Genomic DNA, 26180 nt, shown 5'->3' with positions numbered 1-26180 from the left:
TACTCAGCAGTATGGACGGAGACACCAGAATGTATATATCCACCTGCACCAAACCACAGTGCCTGATGGATGTTTACTTGTCTTACTCAGCAGTATGGACGGAGACACCAGAATATATATATCCACCTGTACCAAACCACAGTGCCTTGTGGATGTTTACTTGTCTTACTCAGCAGTATGGACGGAGACACCAGAATATATATATCCACCTGCACCAAACCACAGTGCCTTGTGGAGGTTTACTTGTTCCACACAGCAATGTGGACGGACATACCAGAATGTATATATGCACCTGCTGCAAACCACAATGCCTGGTGTGGCTTTATTTGTCCTACTCCGCAATGTGGACGGAGACACCGAAATGTATATATCCACCTGCACCAAACCACAGTGCCTTGTGGAGGTTTAATTGTTCTATTTTGTAATGTGGACGGAAACACCGAAATGTATATATCCACCTGCACCAAACCACAGTGCCTTATGGGGGTTTAATTGTTCGATTTTGTAATGTGGACGGAGACACCGAAATGTATATATCCACCTGCACCAAACCACACTGCCTTATGGGGGTTTAATTGTTCTATTTTGTAATGTGGACGGAGACACCGAAATGTATATATCCACCTGTACCAAACCACACTGCCTTATGGGGGGTTAATTGTTCTATTTTGTAATGTGGACGGAGACACCGAAATGTATATCTCCACCTGTACCAAACCACAGTGCCTGGTGGAGGTTTACTTGTCCTGCTCTGTAATGTGGTTTGTGTGGGTCCGTCAGTCGATCTGTGTGGGTCGATCTGTCGATCTGTTTGGGTCAGTCAGGTTGATGACGCCTTATCCTTTAGTGCACATTTTTACGGGAGCGAGTAAGTACGTTCTTGGGGTTTAACGTCGTATTTAGCAAGTTTTCAGTCATATTACGACGAAGGAATCCTTAGTGTGCATGTGATGTGCCTTCTTGTGGCAGGACGGATTTCTACTGATCTTTTACCTAGCGCTGCTCTTGTTCGTTTATTTATTTAACTGGTGTTGCCTTGAGTAAACCACGAATGCCCTTCACCAGTCACCTCTATGACATACCCCCTGAAGTGGCGCTGAGTAAGCCACAAACGATCTTTACCGGTCACCTGTATGAGAAAACTCTTGACGTGGCACTGAGCAAACCACGATGACCCTTCACCAGTCACCTCTATGACAAACTTCCTGACGTAGCACTGAGTAAGCCAAGAACGCCCTACACCAGTCACCTCTATGACAAACTTCCTGACGTGGCACTGAGTAAGCCAAGAACGCCCTACACCAGTCACCTCTATGACAAACTTCCTGACGTGGCACTGAGTAAGCCAAGAACGCCCTACACCAGTCACCTCTATGACAAACTTCCTGACGTGGCACTGAGTAAGCCACGAACGCCCTACACCAGTCACCTCTATGACAAACTTCCTGACGTGGCACTGAGTAAGCCACGAACGCCCTACACCAGTCACCTCTATGACAAACTTCCTGACGTGGCACTGAGTAAGCCACGAACGCCCTACACCAGTCACCTCTATGACAAACTTCCTGACGTGGCACTGAGTAAGCCACGAACGCCCTACACCAGTCACCTCTATGACAAACTTCCTGACGTGGCGCTGAGTTAGCCACGAACGCCCTACACCAGTCACCTGTATGACAAACTTCCTGACGTGGCGCTGAGTAAGCCACGAACGCCCTTCACCAGTCACCTCTATGACAAACTTCCAGACGTGGCACTGAGTAAGCCACGAACGCCCTACACCAGTCACCTGTATGACAAACTTCCAGACGTGGCTCTGAGCAAACCGCGAACGCCCTACATATGTCACCTGTATAACAAACCTCCTGACGCGGCGCCGAACCACGAACGTTCTTTTCCAGTCACCTGTATGACAAACCTCCTGACGAGGCGCTGTGCAAACCACGAACGTTCTTTACCAGTCACCTGTGTGACAAACTTCCTGACGTGGCGCCGAGCAAACGACGAAGGCCCTTCACCAGTCACCTCTATGACAAACTTCCAGACGTGGCACTGAGTAAGCCACGAACGCCCTACACCAGTCACCTGTATGACAAACCTCTTGACACGAAGCTGTAGACAGCTTTAGTAGGCTGAACGAGCGGTCTCAATCATAACAATCTGTGTAAGAAACTGTTCGAACTGAAGCGCGTGTTTCTCTTCAAACTGATTTCTCTTCAACTGATAATTGACAACTGATTTGTTAACATTGTTAAAAGCCTGTAATCTAACATAAAGAGAACAGAACTGACTAAAACCCATCTGAAAATCATCAGCTATCTGTTTATTTTACTGTTACACGTGGTTGGCAGAAATCACTTTCAAACATTCTTTCAAGGTATAGATAGATTAACTAAGCAAGGGTGCTTCTAAAAGCATTCCTTTTCCATGTCAGTAAAGCATGCTTCTTCCGTTTCCGTTATTCCGTCAAAGAAACAGTAGGCGAATATGATGGACTTGTCGATGCCAGGAGGGGCGTTGAACTTGACGGTTAACACTGGTCCCTTCACCAGCACTGAAAAACAAACATATTAACGGAACTGGTGTAGAATGTGTCTGTGACACCCACAGGAATTCCCTAACCCTGTGCTATACCCACAGGAATTCCCTAACACTGTGCTATATACGATGATCTTAACAGCTGATTAACAATGGATTTTCACAAACGGGTTTCCTTTCGCCAAAGTATTATGGTTATGTAGTTTAGGTTACCTGTCAGTGTGTGGGCGGGGGGGGGGGGGGGGAGGGGGAGCACTCTGGCCTGTTTTCTCTCTCTTACTCGTTTTCTTCGTGAGTAATTATAACTCTCTAACATGGCCAACACACAGAGCACCTAAACAATGGTGTTTGTCTAAGCAGGAGACTGTGAACTCCTGAAGACATAATCTACAGTACACCTTGTCACTAATTTCCTAATTTCGCCCCGTTTTTACTCCTCGGTGCTCAGTGGGGAAAAAATCCCGTGCGTCCCCTCTGCGTGGCCACAGAGATGATGGTGAACATGTAGAACAGGCAGAACGTCACACAGCTGAGCAAAAGGTTACTATGTTTGAGTTGATGCTGGGACAAATTGCCAACTATTGTCCAGTTATTTCACGGAACACCATTGTCGGGAACTCTACCTACATTAACAATATCTGGCAAACCATTCGGCTACATTATGGCTTTCAGTCATCAGGCGCACGTTTCCTGGACTTCTCCGCTACCCACCTATAACCCGACGAACGGCCAGCGTCTCTACCAACGCCTTATGGTGTTTGTTGAAGATAATTTACTACTGCGCGACGGCAGCATTCAACACCGCCAATGCTGCTGTAGCTGAGGACGAAGAACTCTCCCCGTCCCTCGAAAATTTCATCTTCCTTACATGGTTGTGACTTTTACACCCCGCACATTCCTCAGCTCATTAAACAGCGATACGGCAAAGAAATATGCTTCATAACATTAGCGTCGATAAAACCTGAGATTTCACAGGCACTTGCCTCCCTCCTTGATGAAATCAGAACAACGGAGGAGACAAAAGTAATGCGTACATGTACATTTAAGAATAGATTTGCCTCTGCTAACCCCGCGCCGCCATTATTTGAGGGAGTTTTCTTACCATCCTGAACAAGACAAATAACTCGAAAAGGCCCGCCAAAATCGTAAATATTGTCGAACAACCCTGCGACGACATTGCCGAAGTAACCTCTGACGACGGGATGGATCATCCGCGCTCAACGTCGTCGGCGAAAATGACTTCACAAAGATTCGTAATCTTTTGCGTCCTCGTGGTTGAAAACTTGGACGTGGAGATGCTCGCGGGAACCCCATTCATGGAACGCAATGACATTGCCGTTCGCCCAATTCAAGCGTGTGATCATATTTAGTGACGGTATCAGTTATAGGTATGTCTCCGCAAGCTCGCATCCGGCCACTCACACCATCCACCGTCCCCATTTGATTCGCGCCCCATCTCATGCGTCAACAATTTGGCCGGATAAACTTTTAGAAGTGGACGTGTCGGATATTGGATCCAGACAACGCGTATGCTCTAGAGCCCCGTGTGGATAGTCCTGTCAACAGCAAATATGCTCATATGTGGCCAAAACCCCATCTGTTAACTAGCATATCAAGAAAGATACGTGTATCTAACCTGTCCAGTGAACCCAAAACTGTTCTTGGTGATGAACACGTTTGCCAAATACGGTCAGTTTTTCCCCCAACGACATATTTAATCATTCCCAGCGTTCACACATCACCCCAGCAGTGTTAACATTGAGCCCAATAATATCCTGTCCCCAGCCATGAAAGCCAAGTTCCGAGATATACTGGTCAATTTCGAGGATGTCTTTGATCCAGAACCCGTGGGCTACAACGGTGCCTCAGGCCCATTCCACTCAGTTGTAAATATGGATCCCGCTCAGCCTCCACAAAAAAGGCCGCCTCCAGAATTATTCCGTGACAACCTTATCGAGCTTCAGCACAAGTTTGATGAATCACAAGAAGTCGGAGTATTTCAACGACCGGAAGAGGCCGTGATATCTGTGGAATAACTGAATCCTTCATTTTTGGTTAAGAAACCAAGTGGTGGCTCCCGTCTTGTGACTGCCTTTGCTGACGTGGGTCCCTATAGCAAGCCTCAACCTTCTGTTATGCCAGACGTGGATTCCACCCTACGCCAAATTAGTCGTTGGAAGTATATAATAACTACCGATCTCTCACGTGCGTTCTACCAGATCCCTCTTTCTAAAGATTCAATGAAGTATTGCGGTGTCGCTACTCGGTTTCGTGGCGTCCTTGTTTATGTACGGTCCGCAATGGGAATGCCAGGCTCGGAGACTGCCTGAGAGGAACTAATGTGCAGAGTTCTGAGAGACTTTCCAGAACAGGGCATGGTTGTAAAAGTAGCAGATGATCTTTCCTACGGTGCCCAAACACAAGAGGAATTGCTATGGGAAAGACTACTACAAACACTACAGAAAAACAGTTTGCGTCTGTCCTCCTCCAAGACAGTCATCGCCCCTCATCAGTCGCCAGCTTAGGTTGGATCTGAGGGAGGGATCTGTCTACGCTCGCCCTGACCGTATTGTTGCCCTGGCGTCTTGTCCTGGGCCGACAACTGTTCATGGCTTACGCTCATTTATGGGGGTCTACAAGGATCTTGGCTCGAGTAATTCCACGCTGTTCTAGCATCTTGTCTCCGTTGGACCCTTTCACCGCTGGACGTCAATCAAACGACCAATTCTTGTGGTCAGATGAAGAACTCCAGGCTTTTCACTCAGCCCAACAGGCCTTATCCACTAATAAAGCCATTGTTCTACCCCGCCCAGAGGACCAACTATGGATCGTCACAGACGGATCCGTCAAAAGACATGGCATCGGAGCTACTCTGTATATAACCCGCAATGATCGGCAACACTTCGCGGGGATTCTTCAGTGCGAAACTTCGAGGACGACAAATAACGTGGATCCTGTGTGAAATTGAAGCACTGTCCATTGCGGTGGCAACCAAGCACTTTCATCCATACATAGTGCCATCCTCCCATAGTGTCCAAGCCTTCCAATGTCGTGGCGAGTTTTCTGCCAGTCCAAGGTGTCAACATTGCCTGCCCACCGTCAGCCGATGCCAGGCTTCTATCCGCCATCCAGCTGGTTCTGCAAATGTCCCTTCAGACTTCGCCAGTCGAAATGCTAGACTGTGACGATCCCTCCTGCCAGGTGTGTTTCATTTGTCCAACGTTCTGAAAGTTGTGTTGTCCATCGGTGCTCGCCTAACGACAATTCTCAGTGGCATAACTAAACTGCCTTTCACAACTCGCTCCGTATGGCTTGCTCCCTAGTCTGAATGCCCTGATCTACATCGTGCTCATGCCCATCTCAAGCAGGGACACCCGCCCCTGTAAGAAGTCCACCGCCATTAAAGACGTAAAGTGATACCTAAACACCGTCACTATTGCAAAAGATGGTGTTCTTGTTACCCAAAGTATTATCGTTAATAGGGATTACACTTTCTGAATATAACACAGATTCTAGTGCTGAAATTTGGTGAGACCACTGCGGTCACCAAAACATCTAGATGACGTTGATTAACGCACAATGCATTTTTGGTATCATGTTTCACAGATTGTTTGTACCATTATTCAGTTTCATTCACCACTGAATTATGCCTCCTCACTTTCTGACTTTTACTCTGCAGTGACTTTCATTTAACATCAATCTGTCTCTTCTACGTGTTTTGTGGTGTTAATCTCCGTCTTGTGTTCTCAAGAGTGGCCAGACTAGAAAAAAGTAGCCGTGCCAAAGTATTATGGTTATGTAATTCAGGTTACATGTCAATGTGTGTGCAGAATTATCCACCCTGCTTGCATTGGGGGTGGGGGGGCTCTGGCCTGTTTTCTCTCTTTTCCTGTTGTGTTGTTGGACTGCGTTTGGTATTGTGCATTTGGAACGAAAATACAGTTCAACCTTACTGATACATGGTCACCTCGCTTGTAGTTTTATCCCTGTAATATCGCGACTCCTCATATCTCAACTGGCGTTTCTAAGGCTAAACAGACTTAAGAATAGCTAGAATAGTTTCTTATTCCAAATCAATTAAATATGAAGTCGTCATATGACGACGAAGGAATCCTTCGAGTGCATGTAATGTGCCTCCTTGTTGCAGGATTTCCACCGCTCTTTTATCTAGTGCTGCTTCACTGACACCTCTTACCGAAGGCTAGTAAGCCGACCCGCCCGAGCCATTATACTGATACGGGTCAACGAGTTGTTGCACTATCCCCTTCATGCTGAACGTCAAGCGAAATACAGCAGTGAGTCATGTCCTTAATTGGGTGGTCACTGTCTCTGTTCTCGATATCACGGAGGGGGAGGAGGTGCTGAGTATAATACAGCAGTGAGTCATGTCTTAATTGGGTGGTCACTGTCTCTGTTCTCGATATCACGGAGGGGGGGGGGAGGTGCTGAGTATAATACAGCAGTGAGTCATGTCTTAATTTGGTGGTCACTGTCTCTGTTCTCGATATCACGGAGTGGGGGGGGGGGTGCTGAGTATAATACAGCAGTGAGTCATGTCTTAATTGGGTGGTCACTGTCTCTGTTCTCGATATCACGGAGGGGGGGAGAGGTGCTGAGTATAATACAGCAGTGAGTCATGTCTTAATTGGGTGGTCACTGTCTCTGCTCTCGATATCACGGATGGGGGGGGGAGGTGCTGAGTATAATACAGCAGTGAGTCATGTCTTAATTGGGTGGTCACTGTCTCTGTTCTCGATATCACGGAGTGGGGGGGGGGGGTGCTGAGTATAATACAGCAGTGAGTCATGTCTTAATTGGGTGGTCACTGTCTCTGTTCTCGATATCACGGAGGGGGGAGAGGTGCTGAGTATAATACAGCAGTGAGTCATGTCTTAATTGGGTGGTCACTGTCTCTGCTCTCGATATCACGGAGGGGGGAGGGGGGTGCTGAGTATAATACAGCAGTGAGTCATGTCTTAATTGGGTGGTCACTGTCTCTGTTCTCGATAGCACGGAGGGGGGGGGGGTGCTGAGTATAATACAGCAGTGAGTCATGCCTTAATTGGGTGGTCACTGTCTCTGCTCTCGATATCACGGAGGGGGGAGGGGGGTGCTGAGTATAATACAGCAGTGAGTCATGTCTTAATTGGGTGGTCACTGTCTCTGCTCTCGATAGCACTTGGGGAGCTGAGTATAAACAGCATTGAGTCATGTCTTACTTGGTTGGTCACTGTCTCTGCTCGAATCTCGATACTTTTTGCCACAATCACGACACTGTTCCTGACCGTTCGGGTCCTGATACGTGCACCTGAAGCTCCATTCGCCGTTCTCCTGAGTCCAGGGATCAGCGCAGACTTTCCAGGCCACGTAGAAGTTGGCCTTGTACGGCGCTATAGCAAACTCCATGTTTGTCTCCGAGCAGTTGGAGTGTGCAGAAGCGATCAGTCGACCTGAGTGTTCCTTTATCACCCCAACCTTAGACGTCCGGCCAAGCACTACACATACAATGAAAACAAAACACCTGCGTGAAATCATGTACAAAGTTACCTTACATGATTACCCCTTTATTTCACGTTAATAACCTTCGCTAACATTTTGCCTTACATGACCAACCCTTTATGTCACGTTAATAACCTTCAATTTTTACCTTATATGACCAACCCTTTATGTCCTGTTAATAGCCTTTACTAACATTTTTACCTTACATGACCATCCCTTTATTTCACGTTAATAACCTTTTAGTCTTTTATTTTATATCTTTATACTTTATCTTACATAAGCATGCCCTTATTACATGTTAAACTTTTATTCCATAAGTATTACCTTAATCAATAAACATCCTTCGTTGTGTTTCGTAAACAATCATAAAAAATCAGTAACATATATTTCAGAGCTCTCAATGCAAGTAAAGGCACAGCTGAATGGCCATTGACGAACGAGGTCGCGTGCAACTACAGCTGAAAGTTCGAACCTGTGCCTGACGATGGACAATGTTGGCCATTTGCTCGACGGTGGACAATGTTTGCCATATGCTGGGCGATGGACCATGTTTGGCATGTTCCTGACGTAATGGGCAATGTTCGCCATGTGCCTAACGATGGATAATGTTCGCCATGTACTTGAGGGTGGACAATGTTCGCCATGTGCCCGGTAATGGACCATGTTAGCGATGTGCCTAATGATGAACAATGTTCGCGATGTCCCTGACGATGGACAGTGTTAACCATGTGCCTGGCCATGGGCAATATTCGCCCAATGTTGGCCATTTGCTCGACGGTGGACAATGTTTGCCATATGCTGGGCGATGGACCATGTTTGGTATGTTCCTGACGTAATGGGCAATGTTCGCCATGTGCCTAACGATGGATAATGTTCGCCATGTACTTGAGGGTGGACAATGTTCGCCGTGTGCCCGGTGATGGACCATGTTAGCGATGTGCCTAATGATGAACAATGTTCGCGATGTCCCTGACGATGGACAGTGTTAACCATGTGCCTGGCCATGGGCAATATTCGCCCAGTGCCTAACGATCGACAGTGTTTGCCATTTGCCTGGCGATGGACAATGTTCGCCATGTGCCCGGCCATGGACCATGTTAGCGATTTGCCTAATGATGGACAATGTTTGCGATGCGCCCGGCGATGGACCATGTTCGCGATGTGCCTGACGATGGACAATGTTTGCCATGTCCCTAACGATGGACAATGTTAGCCATGTGCCTGACAGTGAACAATGGTTGCCATGTGCCTGGCGATTGACCATGTTCGTCGTGTGCCTAACGATGAACCATGTTCGCGATGTGCCTAACGATGGACAATGTTCGCCCTGTGCCTGACAATGGACAATGTTAGCCATGTGCCTGACAGTGAACAATGGCTGCCATGTGCCTGACGATGGACCATGTTCGTTATGTGCCTAACGATGGACAATGTTCACCCTGTGCCTAACGATGGACAATGTTAGCCATATACCTGACGATGGACAATGTTCGCCCTGTGCCTAACGATGGACAATGTTCGCCATGTGCCCGGCGATGGACAATGTTAGCCATGTGCCTAACGATGGACAATGTTCACCATGTGCCTAACGATGGACAATGTTCGCCCTGTGCCTAACGATGGACAATGTTCGCCATGTGCTCGGCGATGGACAATGTTCGCCATGTGCCCGGCGATGGGCAATATTCGGCATGTGCCTAACGATGGACAATGTTCGCCATGTGCCTAACAATGGACAATGTTAGCCATGTGCCTAACGATGGGCAATGTTTGCAATTTGCCTGGCGATGGACCATGTTCGCCATGTGCCTAACGATGGACAGTGTTTCGCCATGTGCCTAACGATCGACATTGTTTGCAATTTGCCTGGCGATGGACAATGTTCGCCACGTGCCTAACGATGGACAATGTTTACCATGTGCCTGACGATACTTGATGTTTGCCATGTGCCTAACGATGAACGATGTTTGCCATGTGCCTGACGATGGACAATGTTTGTCATGTGCCTGACGATGGACAATGTTTGCCGTGTGTTTGGCGATGGGTAATGTTTATTATGCGTCAATTTTACCGCGACTGATATACTAAGATGACAAAGCACTCACCATCACTCTCGCGGTTGATATATAATCAACACCCTCACGGTTGGTATATAAAGATGACAAAGCACTCACCTACACCCTCACGGTTGATATATAAAGATGAAATAGAACTCACCAATACCCTTGCGGCTGATATATAAAGATGTCAAAGTACGCATCAACACCCTCACGGTTGGTATATAAAGATGACAAAGCACTCACCTACACCCTCACGGTTGATATATAAAGATGAAATAGAACTCACCAATACCCTTGCGGCTGATATATAAAGATGTCAAAGCACTCACCTACACCCTCACGGTTGATATATAAAGATGAAATAGAACTCACCAATACCCTTGCGGCTGATATATAAAGATGTCAAAGTACGCATCAACACCCTCACGGTTGGTATATAAAGATGACAAAGCACTCACCTACACCCTCACGGTTGATATATAAAGATGACAAAGTACTCACCAACACCCTCGCGGTTGATATATAAAGATGACACAGTACTCACCAACACCCTCGCGGTTGATAAAAGTCAGCTGAAACGACACGTGGAAAAGGATTCGCTCTGAATTTTGACATTTAACAAGTAGCTTTTTGGTACATTCCAGTAGTGTCTGTCGAGTGTGAGGCGAGACACTTATTTGGTTAGGAAACCATGCTTGAATAAAATAAATTGAGAAAACCAGGCTGTATTGATAGATTGATTGATTGATTGATTGATTGATTGATTGATTGATTGATTGATTGATTGATGGATGGATGGATGGATGGATGGATGGATGGATGGATGGATGGATGGATGGATGGATTGATCGATTGATTGATCGATTGATTGATTGATTGACAAGCCAGGGCACGCCAAACGGTATTGAAGAAAACCTTGTAACAGAGTAGAGTAAGTCTGTGATAGGACAAATCATACTGTGGTGGAAGGATAAACAAGAGGTACAGAGATCAGGGTTGTTGTGGAGGAAACCAAGTTGTTGTAAAGAGAACCGAGCTGGTGAACAGGTTCCTGCATGTTAAAGGAACCTGGCTGTATGTTGAAAAGGAAACCGAGTTCTAACAATAGGAAATTAGCTGCTTCATTCGTTGGTTTATCCCACTCAAACCACTCAGGGTGGTACAGGAGGTACAGCATTTTACATATTTACACAATATATGGCGGCTATAGATATACTTACGTTTGCAACAGCGATGAGGAATATCATTAAAACTTACACATAGTCACGCCTTCCTTTATAAAACGGGATAGCCTTTTTAGGCTGATCCCGTCTATAGATTACAAAATAAATTTCAGTTTAGCTTGTTGTGTGCAGGCATAAGGGTTATCTCTTTTGTACTTTACTCGCAAGTGCTTTAGTTTTGGACAGACGAATAAGGAGTGATATTTGTCACCAGTGCAACCTGTTTCACAAGCCATACTGAGACGTTGTGATCTGTCAGTTTTGGACCATCTTCCTGTTTCGATTGGAAGTCTGTGGCTGGATGTCCGAAATTTACTAAGGGCTTTTCTGTCGTTTTCCCTTAGTTACAGAAGAAATTTTTCTAGCTGGAAATCTGTTTAATATATCTTGTATATTCTTTCCTTGGGAGATGATTCAATATCACTGAACCATTTCTGGAGGAACTGATCTTTTAGTGTTTGTTCCAGGACTTTTGTGAGAAAGGTAGCACTGTTTACAGCTTGTGTGTCCCATATAAAGTTTAGACCTGTTGAATATAGAATTGTTTTAACATTGGTAAGCCATAGATTGTCATACATTCCTTGAACATAAACCTGTACATAAGACTTCCCACCTTTGTCTCTTTTCAATGGATGATCTTAACCCAGTATGAGATTATTCTCAGATACACCTTTATATACAGTGGGTAAATCCCGAGTTCCCCATAGACCACAAAATTTGGAGTTGAGCACTTTACTCCTAATATACATTTACAAAATTGTAGGTAAAATGAACTGTGGTGGAAGGATAAATAAGTGATAAAGATATCAGGGTTGTTGTGGACGAAATCAAGCCTTGATAACGAGAACCGAGCCATTGAACAGGTTGCTGCATGTTAAAAGAACCTGGCCGTATGTTGAAAAGGAACCGAGCTGGTCGATGTATGGAAACCCAGTTCTGACGAAAGGAACCGAGCTGCTCGATGTAATGGAAACCCAGTTCTGACGAAAGGAACCGAACTGATCGATGTAATGTAAACCGGGTTCTGACAAAAGGAACCGAGCTGCTCGATGTAATGGAAACCGAGTTCTGACAAAGGGAAGCGATCTGCTCGAAACCCGAGTTGTGGCAAAAGCAATCGGGCTACACGTTGCAGAGGAATGAATGAATGAATGAATGCTTGAGTTTAACGTCGTACTTAACAATTTTTCAGTCATGTGACGACGAGTGCTGCCGCCACTGCAACATGATGCCGAAGACACCAGACATGACTGCCCACACCGTCATATTATACTGACACCGGGCCAGCCAGCCCTATTTTCTTGACCTAACCTCTCAATGCTGAGCGTCAAGCGAGGCAGCAAGAAGTAACATTTTTAAAGTCTTTGGTATAACCCGACTCGGGCCTGATCCCGGGTCTCCTGACTTCGAGGCGAACGCTCTAAATATTGGGCCACCAAGGCGGATCAACGAAGAAGAAAGCGAGCTGTGGGTAAAGGAACTGGGCTGCACCTTGTAAAGGAAAGTAAGATTCACCAGAGAGGGCTACCTTTTTCGAGCGAAGGAAACAGGTAATAAAATACATGCTGGAAAGACTTGCAGTTTTGTGGCCTCCAAGATATCTACAACACAATCTGCAACTTCTGCCTTAGTATAAGGTTGTCTCTACACATTGCAAGGTTTGGAATAAGCAACATGATGCTGTACATGCACCGCCAGTGTGTGTGTTGATAAAGGCTGTAAATTTAGCAGTTGGTGTCATGGAAGCATGCTTGTATATGATCATTGGGAGATGGGGTTTGAACACAGTTGCCTCCCGGTGACTACGCAAGTTTTCCTCTTATAATTACCACCAGTGAACGAGTGAACTGCGCCGTTATATCAAAAAGGAAGGCCACATTTAGGTCTTTGCCGCGACTAATTTTCAGCCTGTTTACAGTAACAGTTTATGGTCAGGTGACCTTCAAAAATGTAAAAATGTAAAGTTAAGTTAAAGAAGTTTTTAACGGCAATGTACAAAAAAAACTATACTTCGGAGAAGAGATATAAAACCAGTCTCGTCTTCAGCACACCAAATTACATCAATTATACACACTTTTTATTCCAAACTTCAAAAATGGTCGACACCTAACTTAAACGACCAGCGGCGAGCTTTTTCAGTTTTCAACGAATTTCACTCAATTTTAAATATGTTGTACCTCCAAAGGACATGCACAATCATGTCAAATTTCAAACCAGTTATAGGAGCAGTTGTAGAGATACTCTGTATAACCCAATATTTTGGTATATCTCCAATATACGGGCAAAGTGGGTCAGTGATGTGTGACGTTATAGCATATAGCCCGGACAATACGATAATGATCAAGTCAGTCATACCTTGGGTACTATATTCTAGATTATTCGACTGCATTTTACTGTTTTGCTGCCAAAAATCAAAGCGCTTTATTTGCCTCAACGTGCTTCATCAGCATATTAAATTATAGCTCATAGCATGAGAATGTTTGTTGCCTACTTTACATATTGACGAAATTAATTTTCAACATACTTTTTGCACCTTGTCTTGGACTTTCAATCAATTTTATTCAGTAGTTGTGAGGAAAATGTTTTTAGTTTACATCATTTTCCAATACGGTAGCCCAGCAACATAAACAAGACAAATCTAATTTAACCCATTAGTCTGTATTTTAGATTTAAGCAAATTCTGGTATGACTTTGTAGCCTAATATGGCGGCAAACCGCGTTACCTACATTGCTCTTTTTCTGGTCTCCTGATATAATTTTGACATACCTTCCATATACTAAAATTTCAGATTTCTAGCTACAGTGGTATATATTCTTGGAGAAAGAAGAACAACAAAAACAACTGCAAGCTGCTGGAAGCCCCAATAATAATCCATATGGTAACAAAAGGCTTTCCAACCATGGAAGCCTACTAAATGATATTGTGCGCTACAAAATTAGCAAGGTGTGGATACTAATCAACTCACACATTTAATAGTGAGTTACAAGCCTGCTTAATAAGAATTATTTCCCAGTCTGCTGTTTTGCTATTAATCAAGCTGTATTACCTGAGCCATGGCCTGGTGAGACAAGCTAAGAATCAGCAGAATGCTCCCGAGCTGCAATGTGGGCGCCATCGTGGTTGTATAGCCTGCTGTGTGCCTCAAACTAAACCGCGCCATATATACCACCCTATAAACGCCAAATAAGCAAACCGGAAAAGGTCGAAACAAGTGACAAGATGTCAAATCAAATAAAAAAGAGAAGATAAACTTTATGCACTTGGCACAGAGGTTTCTGATTGGACAAAACGTCTGGAACGTCAGACGCAAATAAAATACCTACTGATTCGCGATTGTATGTTAACAGCTTCGTGTAGGAAGGTTTAATATAGCGGATACACATTAGCTTCGTGCGAGTGCATATAACATAGACCCGTCCTAGTGACTGAATAGAACAGGCCCACTTCTGAATAACCGGGTTTGAAATAGAGAAAATCGTTTATTGGTTTTTTTTTTAAAGGAGACCGGGTTTGAAGTAGAGAAAACATAGATTTGTATAGAGAAAACATAGATTTCTACAGAGGATACTGGATTTGTATAGAGGATACTGGATTTGTACCAGTATCTGTGTTTGAAAAAGAGAATACCAGGCTTATATAGAGAATACCAGGTTTGTTTAGACAATACTAGGTTTGTATAGAGAATACTGGGTTTGTATTGAGAATACTGAGTTTGTATTGAGAATACCTGGATTAAAGTAGTGAAAGCGATCGTGCAATGCAGAAGGAAAAACGGGTTTGAAATAGAGAATGCCGGATTTGTATAGAGAATACCTGGTTTGTATAGAGAATACCGGGTATGTATAGAGAATACCTGGTTTGTATAGAGAATACCTGGTTTGTATAGAGAATACTGGGTTTGTATAGACAATACTGGGTTTGTATTGAGAATACTGGGTTTGTATAGAGAATACGGGGTATGTATAGAGAATACCTGATTTGTATAGAGAATACCGGGTATGTATAGAGAATACCTGGTTTGTATAGAGAATACTGGGTTTGTATAGACAATACTGGGTTTGTATAGAGAATACTGGGTTTGTATTGAGAATACCTGGTTTGTATGGAGAATACCTGGTTTGTATAGAGAATACTGGGTTTGTATAGACAATACTGGGTTTGTATTGAGAATACTGGGTTTGTATAGACAATACCTGGTTTGTATAGAGAATACTGGGTTTGTATAGACAATACTGGGTTTGTATTGAGAACACTGGGTTTGTATAGAGAATACTGGGTTTGTATAGAGAATACTGGGTTTGTATAAAGAACACCCGGTTTGTATAGAGAATATCTGGATTAAAGTAGGGAAAAACAGGCTTGTAATGTAAAAACAAACTGGGTTTGAAATACTTATTTAGAGAATTTAGGTTTGTAATATATAGAATACCGGGATTGTAATAGATAAAATCAAATTCATTAATGGAACGCAGTTCTTGTGCAGGCAGCCATAAAAATAAAGATCTTTTGAGTACAATAGTAAACCATCTTCTCAGTGTCGTGATTGGATAAACAAACAATGCTTATTCATTGTTCATCGGCAAAACACAGTCGATTCAGAGTAAGTGCCTGATTTACTGGGCATAAGGAGATTTAGACATGACATACACACGATTTGGATCGTGTCAGTACTTAGCCTATAGCCATGTTCCACACTTCACAGTCCATCATAACATAAACGTACAAATGATCTCAAAACAAAGATCTTGTGATGTAGGAAAGGCATGGCCGCCATAAACTCATGAGAGCAAACCAAGGTTGAGGTGTACTTTAATTTTTGTACCTTCCATTGCAATGTCTAAATCCTGGTAGTCACCTGACAAGCTTACATCGGCTCCGATTGAAAACAAGTAAAACCAGTCCAGGCATCATTATGCCATAACATTTGAGAACATTGAGATGGAGTTTCAAATTCAACCAAGTTTAAACAATGGGTTTGACTTCAAATTTTAACTAATGGTTTTGCCTGATGTCCTAATCTGAGATTTTTAAACACTGGTTTTGACTGACGCTCTATAACTTAAAATATTAAACATTGGTTTTGACTGACGCTCTATAACTTAAAATATTAAACACTGGTATTGAGATTTTAAAAATTGGATTTAACTGATATTTTCACTTGAGAATGTAAACAAGTTTACGAAGTTAAACCCCAATCACTCACTCAACCTAAACAAGTGTTTAGTTTTGTTTATACCGTGGCTCTGCAACTGATGCCCTAACTTGACAGTTTAAACATTGGTTTCAGATGATGCTTATGTAATTGATGTCCAAAGTTCAGAGTTTACATAGTTCCAAAAGATGAATCTTTCTTGAGATTTTAAACATTGTTTCCAAATGAATTTAAAACATTAATGCCCCAACTTGATATTCTTGATATTTGAAACATGGTAATGACGGATGCCATAACTTTATAATCTAAGCATTGATCACCCAAGCTATCAGATATCTCATGCCTTACACATGGTCGTACAGTAGCACTCGTGCAGGTTTGGCTTGGGATGACGCATACCGTCGTATCGGTAAGAATTCACAAAATTCCTACAAAATTAGGCGGCGGAAGTCTCTTGTTATAATTGGTTATGTAAGAGTAGACATTAAAACGGTTGTGTACCGATTAGCCTCGATCTTTCGTCTGGTGCAATTAGAAACTTCAAAAGCTTGTTACTGTAGGGTTAGGGAGCTGTGACTTGGCATACCAAGTTGTTGTAGGTAAGTGCAATTTAAGGTCACTGTATATAAGTGATGAAAGGAAGTGTAGATCTGCGATAAGCCGTACAGATCGTATCGCCTCTTTCGAGTTGTAACACCTCCAGTGGAGCTCCGGGAGGCCAGCATTGTGTAGTTTCCTTCTTGGCCTTCACGGGTTTACGATCTAAACCAGGAGGTGAGCCTGACACATCTTTGTAACGATGAAGTGTTATCTACACCCCTAGGATATCTTCAGTGTTTTACCAGGCACTGACCATCTGCTCTTTAACCTCGTCTCCCTTCAGGCTGTGTGAGCCCCGCCCTACGTGCCAGGGGTCTGTAATACCCTGTACAATAACTACGTAACTCCTAAGAAAATGTTGTAAAGTCCCTAACTTTCATCTGTCTATCGTACGATTGCAGAGGGACATCTGCTCGTGCATGGGGTTGCTGTACATCTACATTTTACTCATGCGCTATGCTGTGGATTGTAAACTACACCTTAGTCAGTCATGATTTCAGTTGACAGCTGTAGTTTTCACGCGGGGGTCGAGAATATTTCAAATAAAACATTTGTCATCATTATTTGTGACCGGGATGATCCACAAACTTTTTGAAATAAAAGCAGTGCTTATTCCATCCGAAGACGGCTTCGAACGCGCGACCTGGTGGACGCTATAGCAACCTTAAGAGGGAACCCAATTGCTGGGGTTGGCGGGAGGACGTGGGAGGCTTCTATAACAAACGGACTTTTCAGAAGAACATAAAGGTTTTTCGGCTTTCCTACAGTTTCTTAGAGTTCGTAAACCCTAAAATGGAAAATCCTTACTGCCAAATATGAGATTCCTAAAAATTTAACAGCTTCGACAATAGTTTTTGATTCGATAGTTTAGTTCTATATAATTATGCTTTTGACAGATTTTCAGATAGTTTGGACAATCGCATCTATTGTGAAGGTCTGTCTCTGGGATGTTTGCGCATGCCTGAGACTCCGGCCACCCCGGCTCCATTTGTTCACAAGAGAATTATACTCATTGTAAAATTTAATTGAATTCTTCGCGTTGAACATGTAAATCGTTACACAATAAACTTGATATGTCATACATTACAAGGCGAGATTTGTGCACGCCAAGGTGGTTAGTCTGTCAGCGCAGCGCAATGAACAGGGAGCCTCTCGCCAATGCGGTTACTGTGAGTTGAAGTACAGTTCATGCTGGCTTCCTTTCCGGTCGTATGTGGGAAAATGTCCCAGCAACCTGAGGTTGCTGGTTCTCGCAAAATGAAATTGTTAAGATGAGAAAGATGAATGGGTCACCTGCAGTTTCCAGTAAGTCTAGTGGAGGTGAATATATTTCAGCTCCATCATGAATGAAAAAGCTTAATGTTGTTTACTCTATAAACTGTGGATGGTCGCGGCCAGCATAATGCTGGCCGCCGTTGTATAAATGAAATATTCTTGAGTTCAGCGAAAAATAACAAACAAATCAATAAAATAAATAAGATTACTTTGCAATAACTTCAGTCTATTTATAGTCGTGTTCATATACGACACAGGTTTGCCAAAAGGGGCAAACATTTTGTACCTATGGGAACACCCCTGTTGAAACACCTAACTGATGACTTCCCTGTATTCAACATGCATATTGCTAATGAAAAATTCAAACAACTACAAGTGACACGCGGGGTATTTTTTTTTAACATTTATTGGTGTCGCGGAACGAAAGTAGGTAATTCTGTGTGTAGAAGAAGTGGATATAACTTTGCTGGCTTTGACGTTAATGTAGCGGTGTTCAAGTAAGCGCATTTCACAGTGTCACACTTGGAACTTTGTGGTCTTATGCTCTTTGCTGTATCTCTGTACCTTTCATGGAGCATGGCAGAGATGATTGGTGTGACTCGTACATCTGGCTTTGGTCATTTCAGATATATACATTAATTTACACACCAGTCATCTTAATTTGCCTAACTGTTGTAAATACCGTATCTCTGAATATATTCCACGTGCACACCGATATTCGGAGGTGGCACAGCCGCCTAAAATAAGCAGGATAAGCGTTGGTAACGTGGACCTCCTGGACATTGTGTTGTGTTCTGCAGCGATTAAGGTGGATATATATCCCCCAACCACTGTACGTGTACCGTCTAGTATTACAAATGACTTGCTAAGATAATAATTAGGACTTCTATATGCGCCTTTTGAACTCTTTACGTCTATAATTGCATTAATTTAAATAATAATCAGCTTGTTTTTGCTTAACTATTGGCATTTTAGTCACATTTTTATTTCTGTACAAACTAAAATGAAATTCGTGAAGTTTGCAGAAATAACCATTGTGACTCTTGAATAGGGCTTTTGGTTGATTCACATCTGCACATATCTATAATCTGCGTATTAATCATTCTATTTTGTTGTAATCAGCATACCGCCATTCTCTCTGAAAGAACATCCATGGCGTTTTGTTGAGATGGTCATCTAAAGCTGCGTGGAATATATATATAGCTGGGGAGTTATGTTGTTATCATTTATGTCATCATTATGTTGCTATTTTGTTATCATTGCACATCAATACTTTTCCGTGCGGTCGCTGTGAGTTCAAGTCCAGGTCATGCTGGCTTCCTCTCCGGTCGTACGTGGGAAGGTCTTTCAGCAACCTGCGGATAGTCGTGGGTTTCCCCGTGCTCTGCCCGGTTTCCACCCACCATAATGCTGGCCGCCGTCGTATAAGTGAAATATTCTTGAGTACAGCGTAAAACACCAATCAAATAAATAAATAAATCAGTACTTTTCGCAAAATGTATATTTCATGTAGTGCTTTCCTTCAGAGACATCCCACAAGTTGGATGCTATGCCATTTTTTAATCCATTAAACCTGAGGGATATATGTGTGGTGGGAAATTACAGTAACTACATTGGGATTTTACCAACCACAGAGAGTGAAAACTCTGACATATGGAAGAATGTGTTAGTTTTACTACCTGGAAGTTCGTATAGGATGTGGCGAACGTTATATCGACCACTGCTCTCAAGGTTCGTAAAAATCAGATCACAGTAAGAAATGAAGTATAAATATATTTACCCCCTTACCCCCACACCCCACCCCCCATCATTTAATGTGTGTGTATATGCATGTTACTTCTGAAGCACTAAACAACAACAAAAATCGTATGATTATTAAAATAATTAGTTAATGAGCCACTATATATGTCACGTCAAGAGATCGCAGTGGTATCACAAATAGTCACTGCATGCATCTGCTTTTGAGACATTTCTTACAGGAGACCATGGCTAACTATATTGTCTGGAGAAGCAAGACTTGATTATGTAACTACATTTTACTACATCTCTTGGTGCACTAAAACATTTTAAAATTTCTTGTTAAATGCTACATATATAAATAACATGTAGTTCAGAATATCGTTCCTCTCCTTCTTTCTAGAAATGTTTTAATAACATTTATCCGCGATCTCCTAATTATTCGAGCTTCATTGTTTTCGACACAATTAATTAAAAGGACTTGCTAGAGTACCTTCCAAAATTGACATGAGAAAGTCGAACGCTTGTATAGTGTTCTTCAAAATCAAATTTTCACTTGAGGTTATCAGTGAAAGCCATTTTGGTCTTTTCATCTTGTTAAATACATTCTCTTGAATACACACCATGCGGGTATTTTACCATTGTGCTTTTTTGTGCGGTGTACCCACCCAATAGGTGGCTTAGTGGAAAATTACAAGGCATTTACCGCTGGAAATGGGTTGTCTGGTTGGACAGTCGCATTGTTTCGGACTGGGCTCGGCTTGGTAGGCTCACCTGTTTATTGTGTTCAGGTGCCAACGTTGTTTTTATCTGTCACAGGTATGGTTGGAGGTGAGAGATGTGGCTGTTAGTAGAAATGCACCAGCTGCGGCGACAAAGTTAATAACAGTCACGGAAAAACGGATTATAACAGAAGCTTTTTAGCTTTATTAAAGGTGTTAAAAAGCAAAAATAAACCTTTTTCTGGCTGAAAAGGGTAACGGTGTATCGCTTGCACAGGGTGTTAGCAGCTTTCCCACGGACAGAGAGTCAGAAAAGTTTGACAAGTCAGATTAGTGGATAATGTGGATTAAAACGTAGAAAGGAAGGATTTGAGAAGGTTTGACTGCGGAGCTGAAATCACCCATTCTGGTTGTCAGGAAAAGCATGGATACAAACACAAAGATGGTCGTGCTGATGCCCTGATTGCCACAATTCATTTAAATTTAGTTACTGATTATCATTTCCGGATTCACTGTCGTGGAATGATGTGTATCAGAAGAGACAACAAGAATACCCAACACGTTTGCCCTTTGTCTTGTTGATGCGAACTGAATACTGTATCTGACGTATAGCAACCTTAATTGTAGTCCAAAGACGATTCTTACTGATACATTACGATGAAATGGGCAACAATGTGCCTTGATGTCTTGAACAGTAGACGCTCGCAGTCTTTGTCGTAAATACCCAAGTCTTGTCTCGTTCTTCTTATTTGTCAACGTTTGTAGCGTATGTGTTTGACGCGGAAAGTATGTGAATATCTGTCAGATGTACCTGAGTGAGCAGGACGGATAACACTCTTGCCTTCGCTGAGAAGGCGCTGACGAGAATGCTGGTGGGTCGTTGTGTGTTATGTAGGTAAAAGTCTAACGGCACTTGCAATCAGGACTGTAATTCATCTTCCCTGGACACTAATGGTCCGGTTTTGTTTATCTGTCACACTTGTGTAGAACACAAGCGTACAGCTCCGTTAGTGACGTTCCATGGAAGTATATCCATAGAGTGACGCAGAATGGAGCTTCTTGGAGAAGAGCCACTTAATAAAACCTGGCATAAGTGGTACAGCTGGATGTAGGATATTTGTCAGTATTTCACAAATCTATGACAAAAGGGAAAGACCTGTGAAATAAAAGACCCAATACCGCCCATTTTTAATTACATTCTTACATAGTTCAACTAGACGTTTAAACCCACATATTCATTCCTCCTATCGTATATATGTATATATGGTCTTCAGCAGAGGTATATCGCATACCGCTACATTTAAACAGTTTATCACTGTCATTAAACCGTGTTAATATCGTTCTTTATTAAATGTCGACTTCATGATTATACATTATTGTATAGTATTTGCCTTCATTAAGGAAATGTTTTAGGGATCCATAAGTTACCACTGATGCATTAATCGCCAGTTTTTGCGTATTTGATGTCTCATACTTTAGACTGTGAAATATGAATTGTTAAGAATGTAAATATGGTCACGAAAGAGTATGTGGTAACACTGCTGACTCTTCTATCAGTCTGTTGTGAGGGGAGCTTTTCCCATCATTATCACAATATGGTTGTTAACGGTTTCGTAGCTGCCGAGCACCTGTTTGAACAGCCAACAAACCTTGTCACTTTGCACACTTTAAGTATTACATTTGGCAGATGCGTCTTTTGAACAGACGTTTTAGTACGGTTAAATTGCATCTTAGTTGATTAATCACAGATTTGGTAGATTACTGAAAGTCGGTTGACATCAATAGACGTTTTTCCGATGAAAGCTTGTGGGTTTTAGAGCACTAATGCTGTTGTAATTCGACTAACAAAGATTAACAGTCTAATGGCCTGTTTTATTACATGCGGACACAAAGGCTAACAGGAATGACGTAAGCCCTAACCTGTTATCGCCTTCACTTGGTGGTTGTTGTCCTGAGGACGACGCCCATCGAGTGCCCAAAGAGCTATTGGGTTCGGGTCACGGCTCAGTGGGCGGGGGTCAAGAGCTCTCAGACTGGAGTGGGCCGTCAAACTTGTGTGGGAGCTATAAAGGAATAGACATGAGTGGAGAAAACACGTAAAAAGTGTGAGAACTCCCAAAATACGAATAGGAATTGTAAGTTCAGTAGACAAACGCTTCTGACAAAATAAAGCCAAAACCAAGTTTTGACGGACACACTATTGGCATGGTTAGTTCACCATGTGAACTTGACTGCTCCGGAAACTTGGCTATAATTGTGTTATACCGAGGCGAGTTCGATGCGTCGTCTCGTGCCCGATGGGTTACATTCACTCCAGAAGCAGATAGTTATAGTATTTGTATAATATGGTTTAAGTTAAAACTCAGACAGCACTTTGTTAAAACAAAGGTTAGTTTACCATCCACTGAGACCATCACTCCAAACATCAGTGTTTGCGCTTGGAAATTTGATATTTCCAGACTTGCATTTCTTCCTTCATTCATGATTCATTCCTTTACCTTAATGGGTACGTATAGAATGAATAAGCCGTAGTCATTGTTTGACATTCATGAATTAATACTAGATACCTTAGTTGACTATATTAGAAGAAGGAAATAATAAACCATAATAAAAATGTGATGGTGGCTCTGGAGCACGAACAAACATCAGTTGTGTACATTGCTATCAGGCGACATCACCACGCGCCACGATAGTTAGGCTATCGATGCACTCCTGGCAGGTAAATTGATATCCAACTTACATGCTTAGGTTTAACGTAATTTTTATAGAACAAACATATTCTCATTGGAATACGACGAAACGGAGTTGCCACCGATATAGGGTTTCCTATAAAATTGAACAGAGGTACCAATTTAAAGTTGATCAGATCTGTAAAAAGGTTACACGGTAATCTTCAGAACCTGCTGACATTTGTTGACAACCTCCCCAGCGGGATCAGCCAGGCTTTGTTGACAGCTAAGCAAGGAAACTGCACACTAACGTTTTTTACCCTCACAGCTAAATCCCCTCTTTTTTTGTTAAATCGTTGACATCAACCTGAGGTCATTTGTCCTCATTCAGAACTGGGTAATTAATAATAACCTAATGCCTTAGACTTACTTGAGTTATGCCCGCCTTTTTATCGATTTACAACAATTATAACGGTCGTTTAATTGATGTAATCACATAATCCTTACAATTAATGGTGAGAAATTTTGACGGTGTCCATGTCATCGGTAGTGTGGAGGCCAGCCCAAAAACGTGAACGATAGACAATGAGAAGAAAGGCAAGCATTACAACACTGACTAATCCAATATCAATTATGTCAAACCATTGAATGTGTATACCTGGCCCATATTCGACAAGTACTATCTCTTACTCTTTCTTAATATTACTTGATAACCACTGATACCCCGCCCGGGATATCCATTTCATTCTGCCCGTGTCGCAGGCATGGCGCTGTGAATAGGGCGGGGCAGCGGCGAGTTAACATCACCTCCCGCCGTCACAGCGAGTTCACCAGGCAAATGTAGTAATCTTTTCTGGGAAAGTTTAATACTTATAGCAAAAAGCCTTTAACGAGATAATTTATATCTGTTTGCAACAGCTTTCATGTTTTTACGGAGTATTACGTGAAGTCGGCCTTTTGATCGCGCACAAAAATTTCTTCAGTCCTTAAAATCACAGTTAATTGATGGAATGGAAAACATCTGCTCTAAAGACTGCGGTATTGGACATAAGATGCGATGAACAGCCTGTTTCAAAGGCTGTGATCAAATTTTAATAGCCCATCACTATTTACTCACAGTTTTCTCATGATTAATTAAGGGAAGGGAGATGCCTGTTACTTGTATATGTCAAAGTTTCAAGCAAAGGATGTCTTTCTTGGCCACTATTTCCATTTGGCTTTCTATCTTATCTCAACAGTATGCAATTTCTCTGTGCCCGTGACCTGAGCTCACAACCCTGTCAGGTATTTGTCGTATTTCACTGTGCCCGTGACCTGAGCTCACAACCCTGTCAGGTATTTGTCGTATTTCACTGTGCCCGTGACCTGAGCTCACAACTCTGTCAGGTATTTGTCGTATTTCACTGTGCCCGTGACCTGAGCTCACAACTCTGTCAGGTATTTGTCGTATTTCACTGTGCCCGTGACCTGAGCTCACAACCCTGTCAGGTATTTGTCGTATTTCACTGTGCCCGTGACCTGAGCTCACAACTCTGTCACGCATTTGTCGCATTTCTCTGTACCCGTTACGTGTGCTCACAACCCTGTCAGGTATTTGTCATATTTCTCTGTGTCCGTTACCTGAGTTCACAACTCTGTCAGGTATTTGTCGCATTTCTTTGTGCCCCTTGCTTAAACTCACAACTCTGTCACGCATTTGTCGCATTTCTCTGTGCCTGTTTCGTGTGCTCAGAACTCTGTCAGGTATTTGTCGCATTTCTTTGTGCCCCTTGCTTAAACTCACAACTCTGTCACGCATTTGTCGCATTTCTCTGTGCCCGTTACGTGTGCTCACAACTCTGTCAGGTATATTTGAAGACTTTATCTCAGAATCTGGATATTGATAAATCAGTTAACTGCTGGACCCGCGAAACAACCAATTATGAATCAGTTCGTCCTCTGTATGTTATTTTCTTTCTGCCAGGCTAGATTATGAACATATGGTGACGTGTTAAACTGAATCCTTAAGCAGAACTTGGTGTTCAGCTATATATATACACCATACACTCAGTCAAACACAGCGTTTATTACTACTTCAAAAAACTGCATCAGCCTGAACCAGAGCGCATCATACCAGAAGACTTCTCACCCTTAATCAGCTGTAATCCACTGTGATTTTCCTCCCAAAGTTTAAAACCCTGAAGAACACAGATCTTTAGAAAGTTACCCAAATGCCCAGTTTCGATGCTACTTAGGGTATGAGTAAGTATATACGGCGATAAAACCACCATATAGGACTACTGTAACGTAGCAATAACGCTATAGACAGAAAAGACAGCTGCATTGTGTGAAACTATTACTCTTTACCCTTAAACAAGACTATCACATTCATTGTGGTGCGCGTCCAAACGCCCTATAAACGGTTTTCCATGTACCTCGTTTCACCCTTATCTCGGTCATTTATCTCTTATCTCGGAGCAGGTTACGCGAGCTGAGATCTCATCCTGGCCGGGCCATTGCACCCCGTCTGTTGTACGGGTACCGAGCCCAGTTACAGCGATGCTATCAATCAATCAACCGATCAATCAGTGAACCCATCAACCACTGCATAGGATGATTACGCTGTGATGGGCTGACTATGAAACGTGAAATGGTCCCTATAATCGTTTGAAGTGTTCATGATCGATGATTTTATCCTGGATACGACAAGGCCATTCTTCGAGAA

General features: G+C 42.8%; 2 protein-coding genes across 2 annotated transcripts; one reads left to right on the top strand and one right to left on the bottom strand.

The window, feature by feature from the left end:
• The first annotated feature begins 693 nt into the window (after positions 1–693).
• Positions 694–1645, top strand: LOC135467588 (uncharacterized). The gene is made up of 2 exons (XM_064745362.1): positions 694–761; positions 1186–1645. Exons 1-2 carry the CDS (start codon positions 694–696, stop codon positions 1643–1645), a joined length of 528 nt encoding a protein of 175 aa, XP_064601432.1.
• A 703-nt stretch (positions 1646–2348) lies between these two features.
• On the bottom strand, positions 2349–14438 carry LOC135466264 (uncharacterized). Its single transcript, XM_064743674.1, has 4 exons — positions 14368–14438; positions 10642–10669; positions 7758–8033; positions 2349–2554 (listed from the first exon to the last, which is right to left on the bottom strand). The coding sequence occupies exons 1-4, from the start codon at positions 14434–14436 to the stop codon at positions 2409–2411; spliced, it is 519 nt and encodes a 172-aa protein (XP_064599744.1). The 5' UTR covers positions 14437–14438; the 3' UTR covers positions 2349–2408.
• Positions 14439–26180: the final 11742 nt, after the last annotated feature.

Source organism: Liolophura sinensis, chromosome 6 (assembly GCF_032854445.1).
Source record: "Liolophura sinensis isolate JHLJ2023 chromosome 6, CUHK_Ljap_v2, whole genome shotgun sequence".
In the NCBI taxonomy this organism is placed as follows: Eukaryota; Metazoa; Mollusca; class Polyplacophora; order Chitonida; family Chitonidae; genus Liolophura; species Liolophura sinensis.
This window is presented reverse-complemented; position numbering and strand designations above follow the sequence as displayed.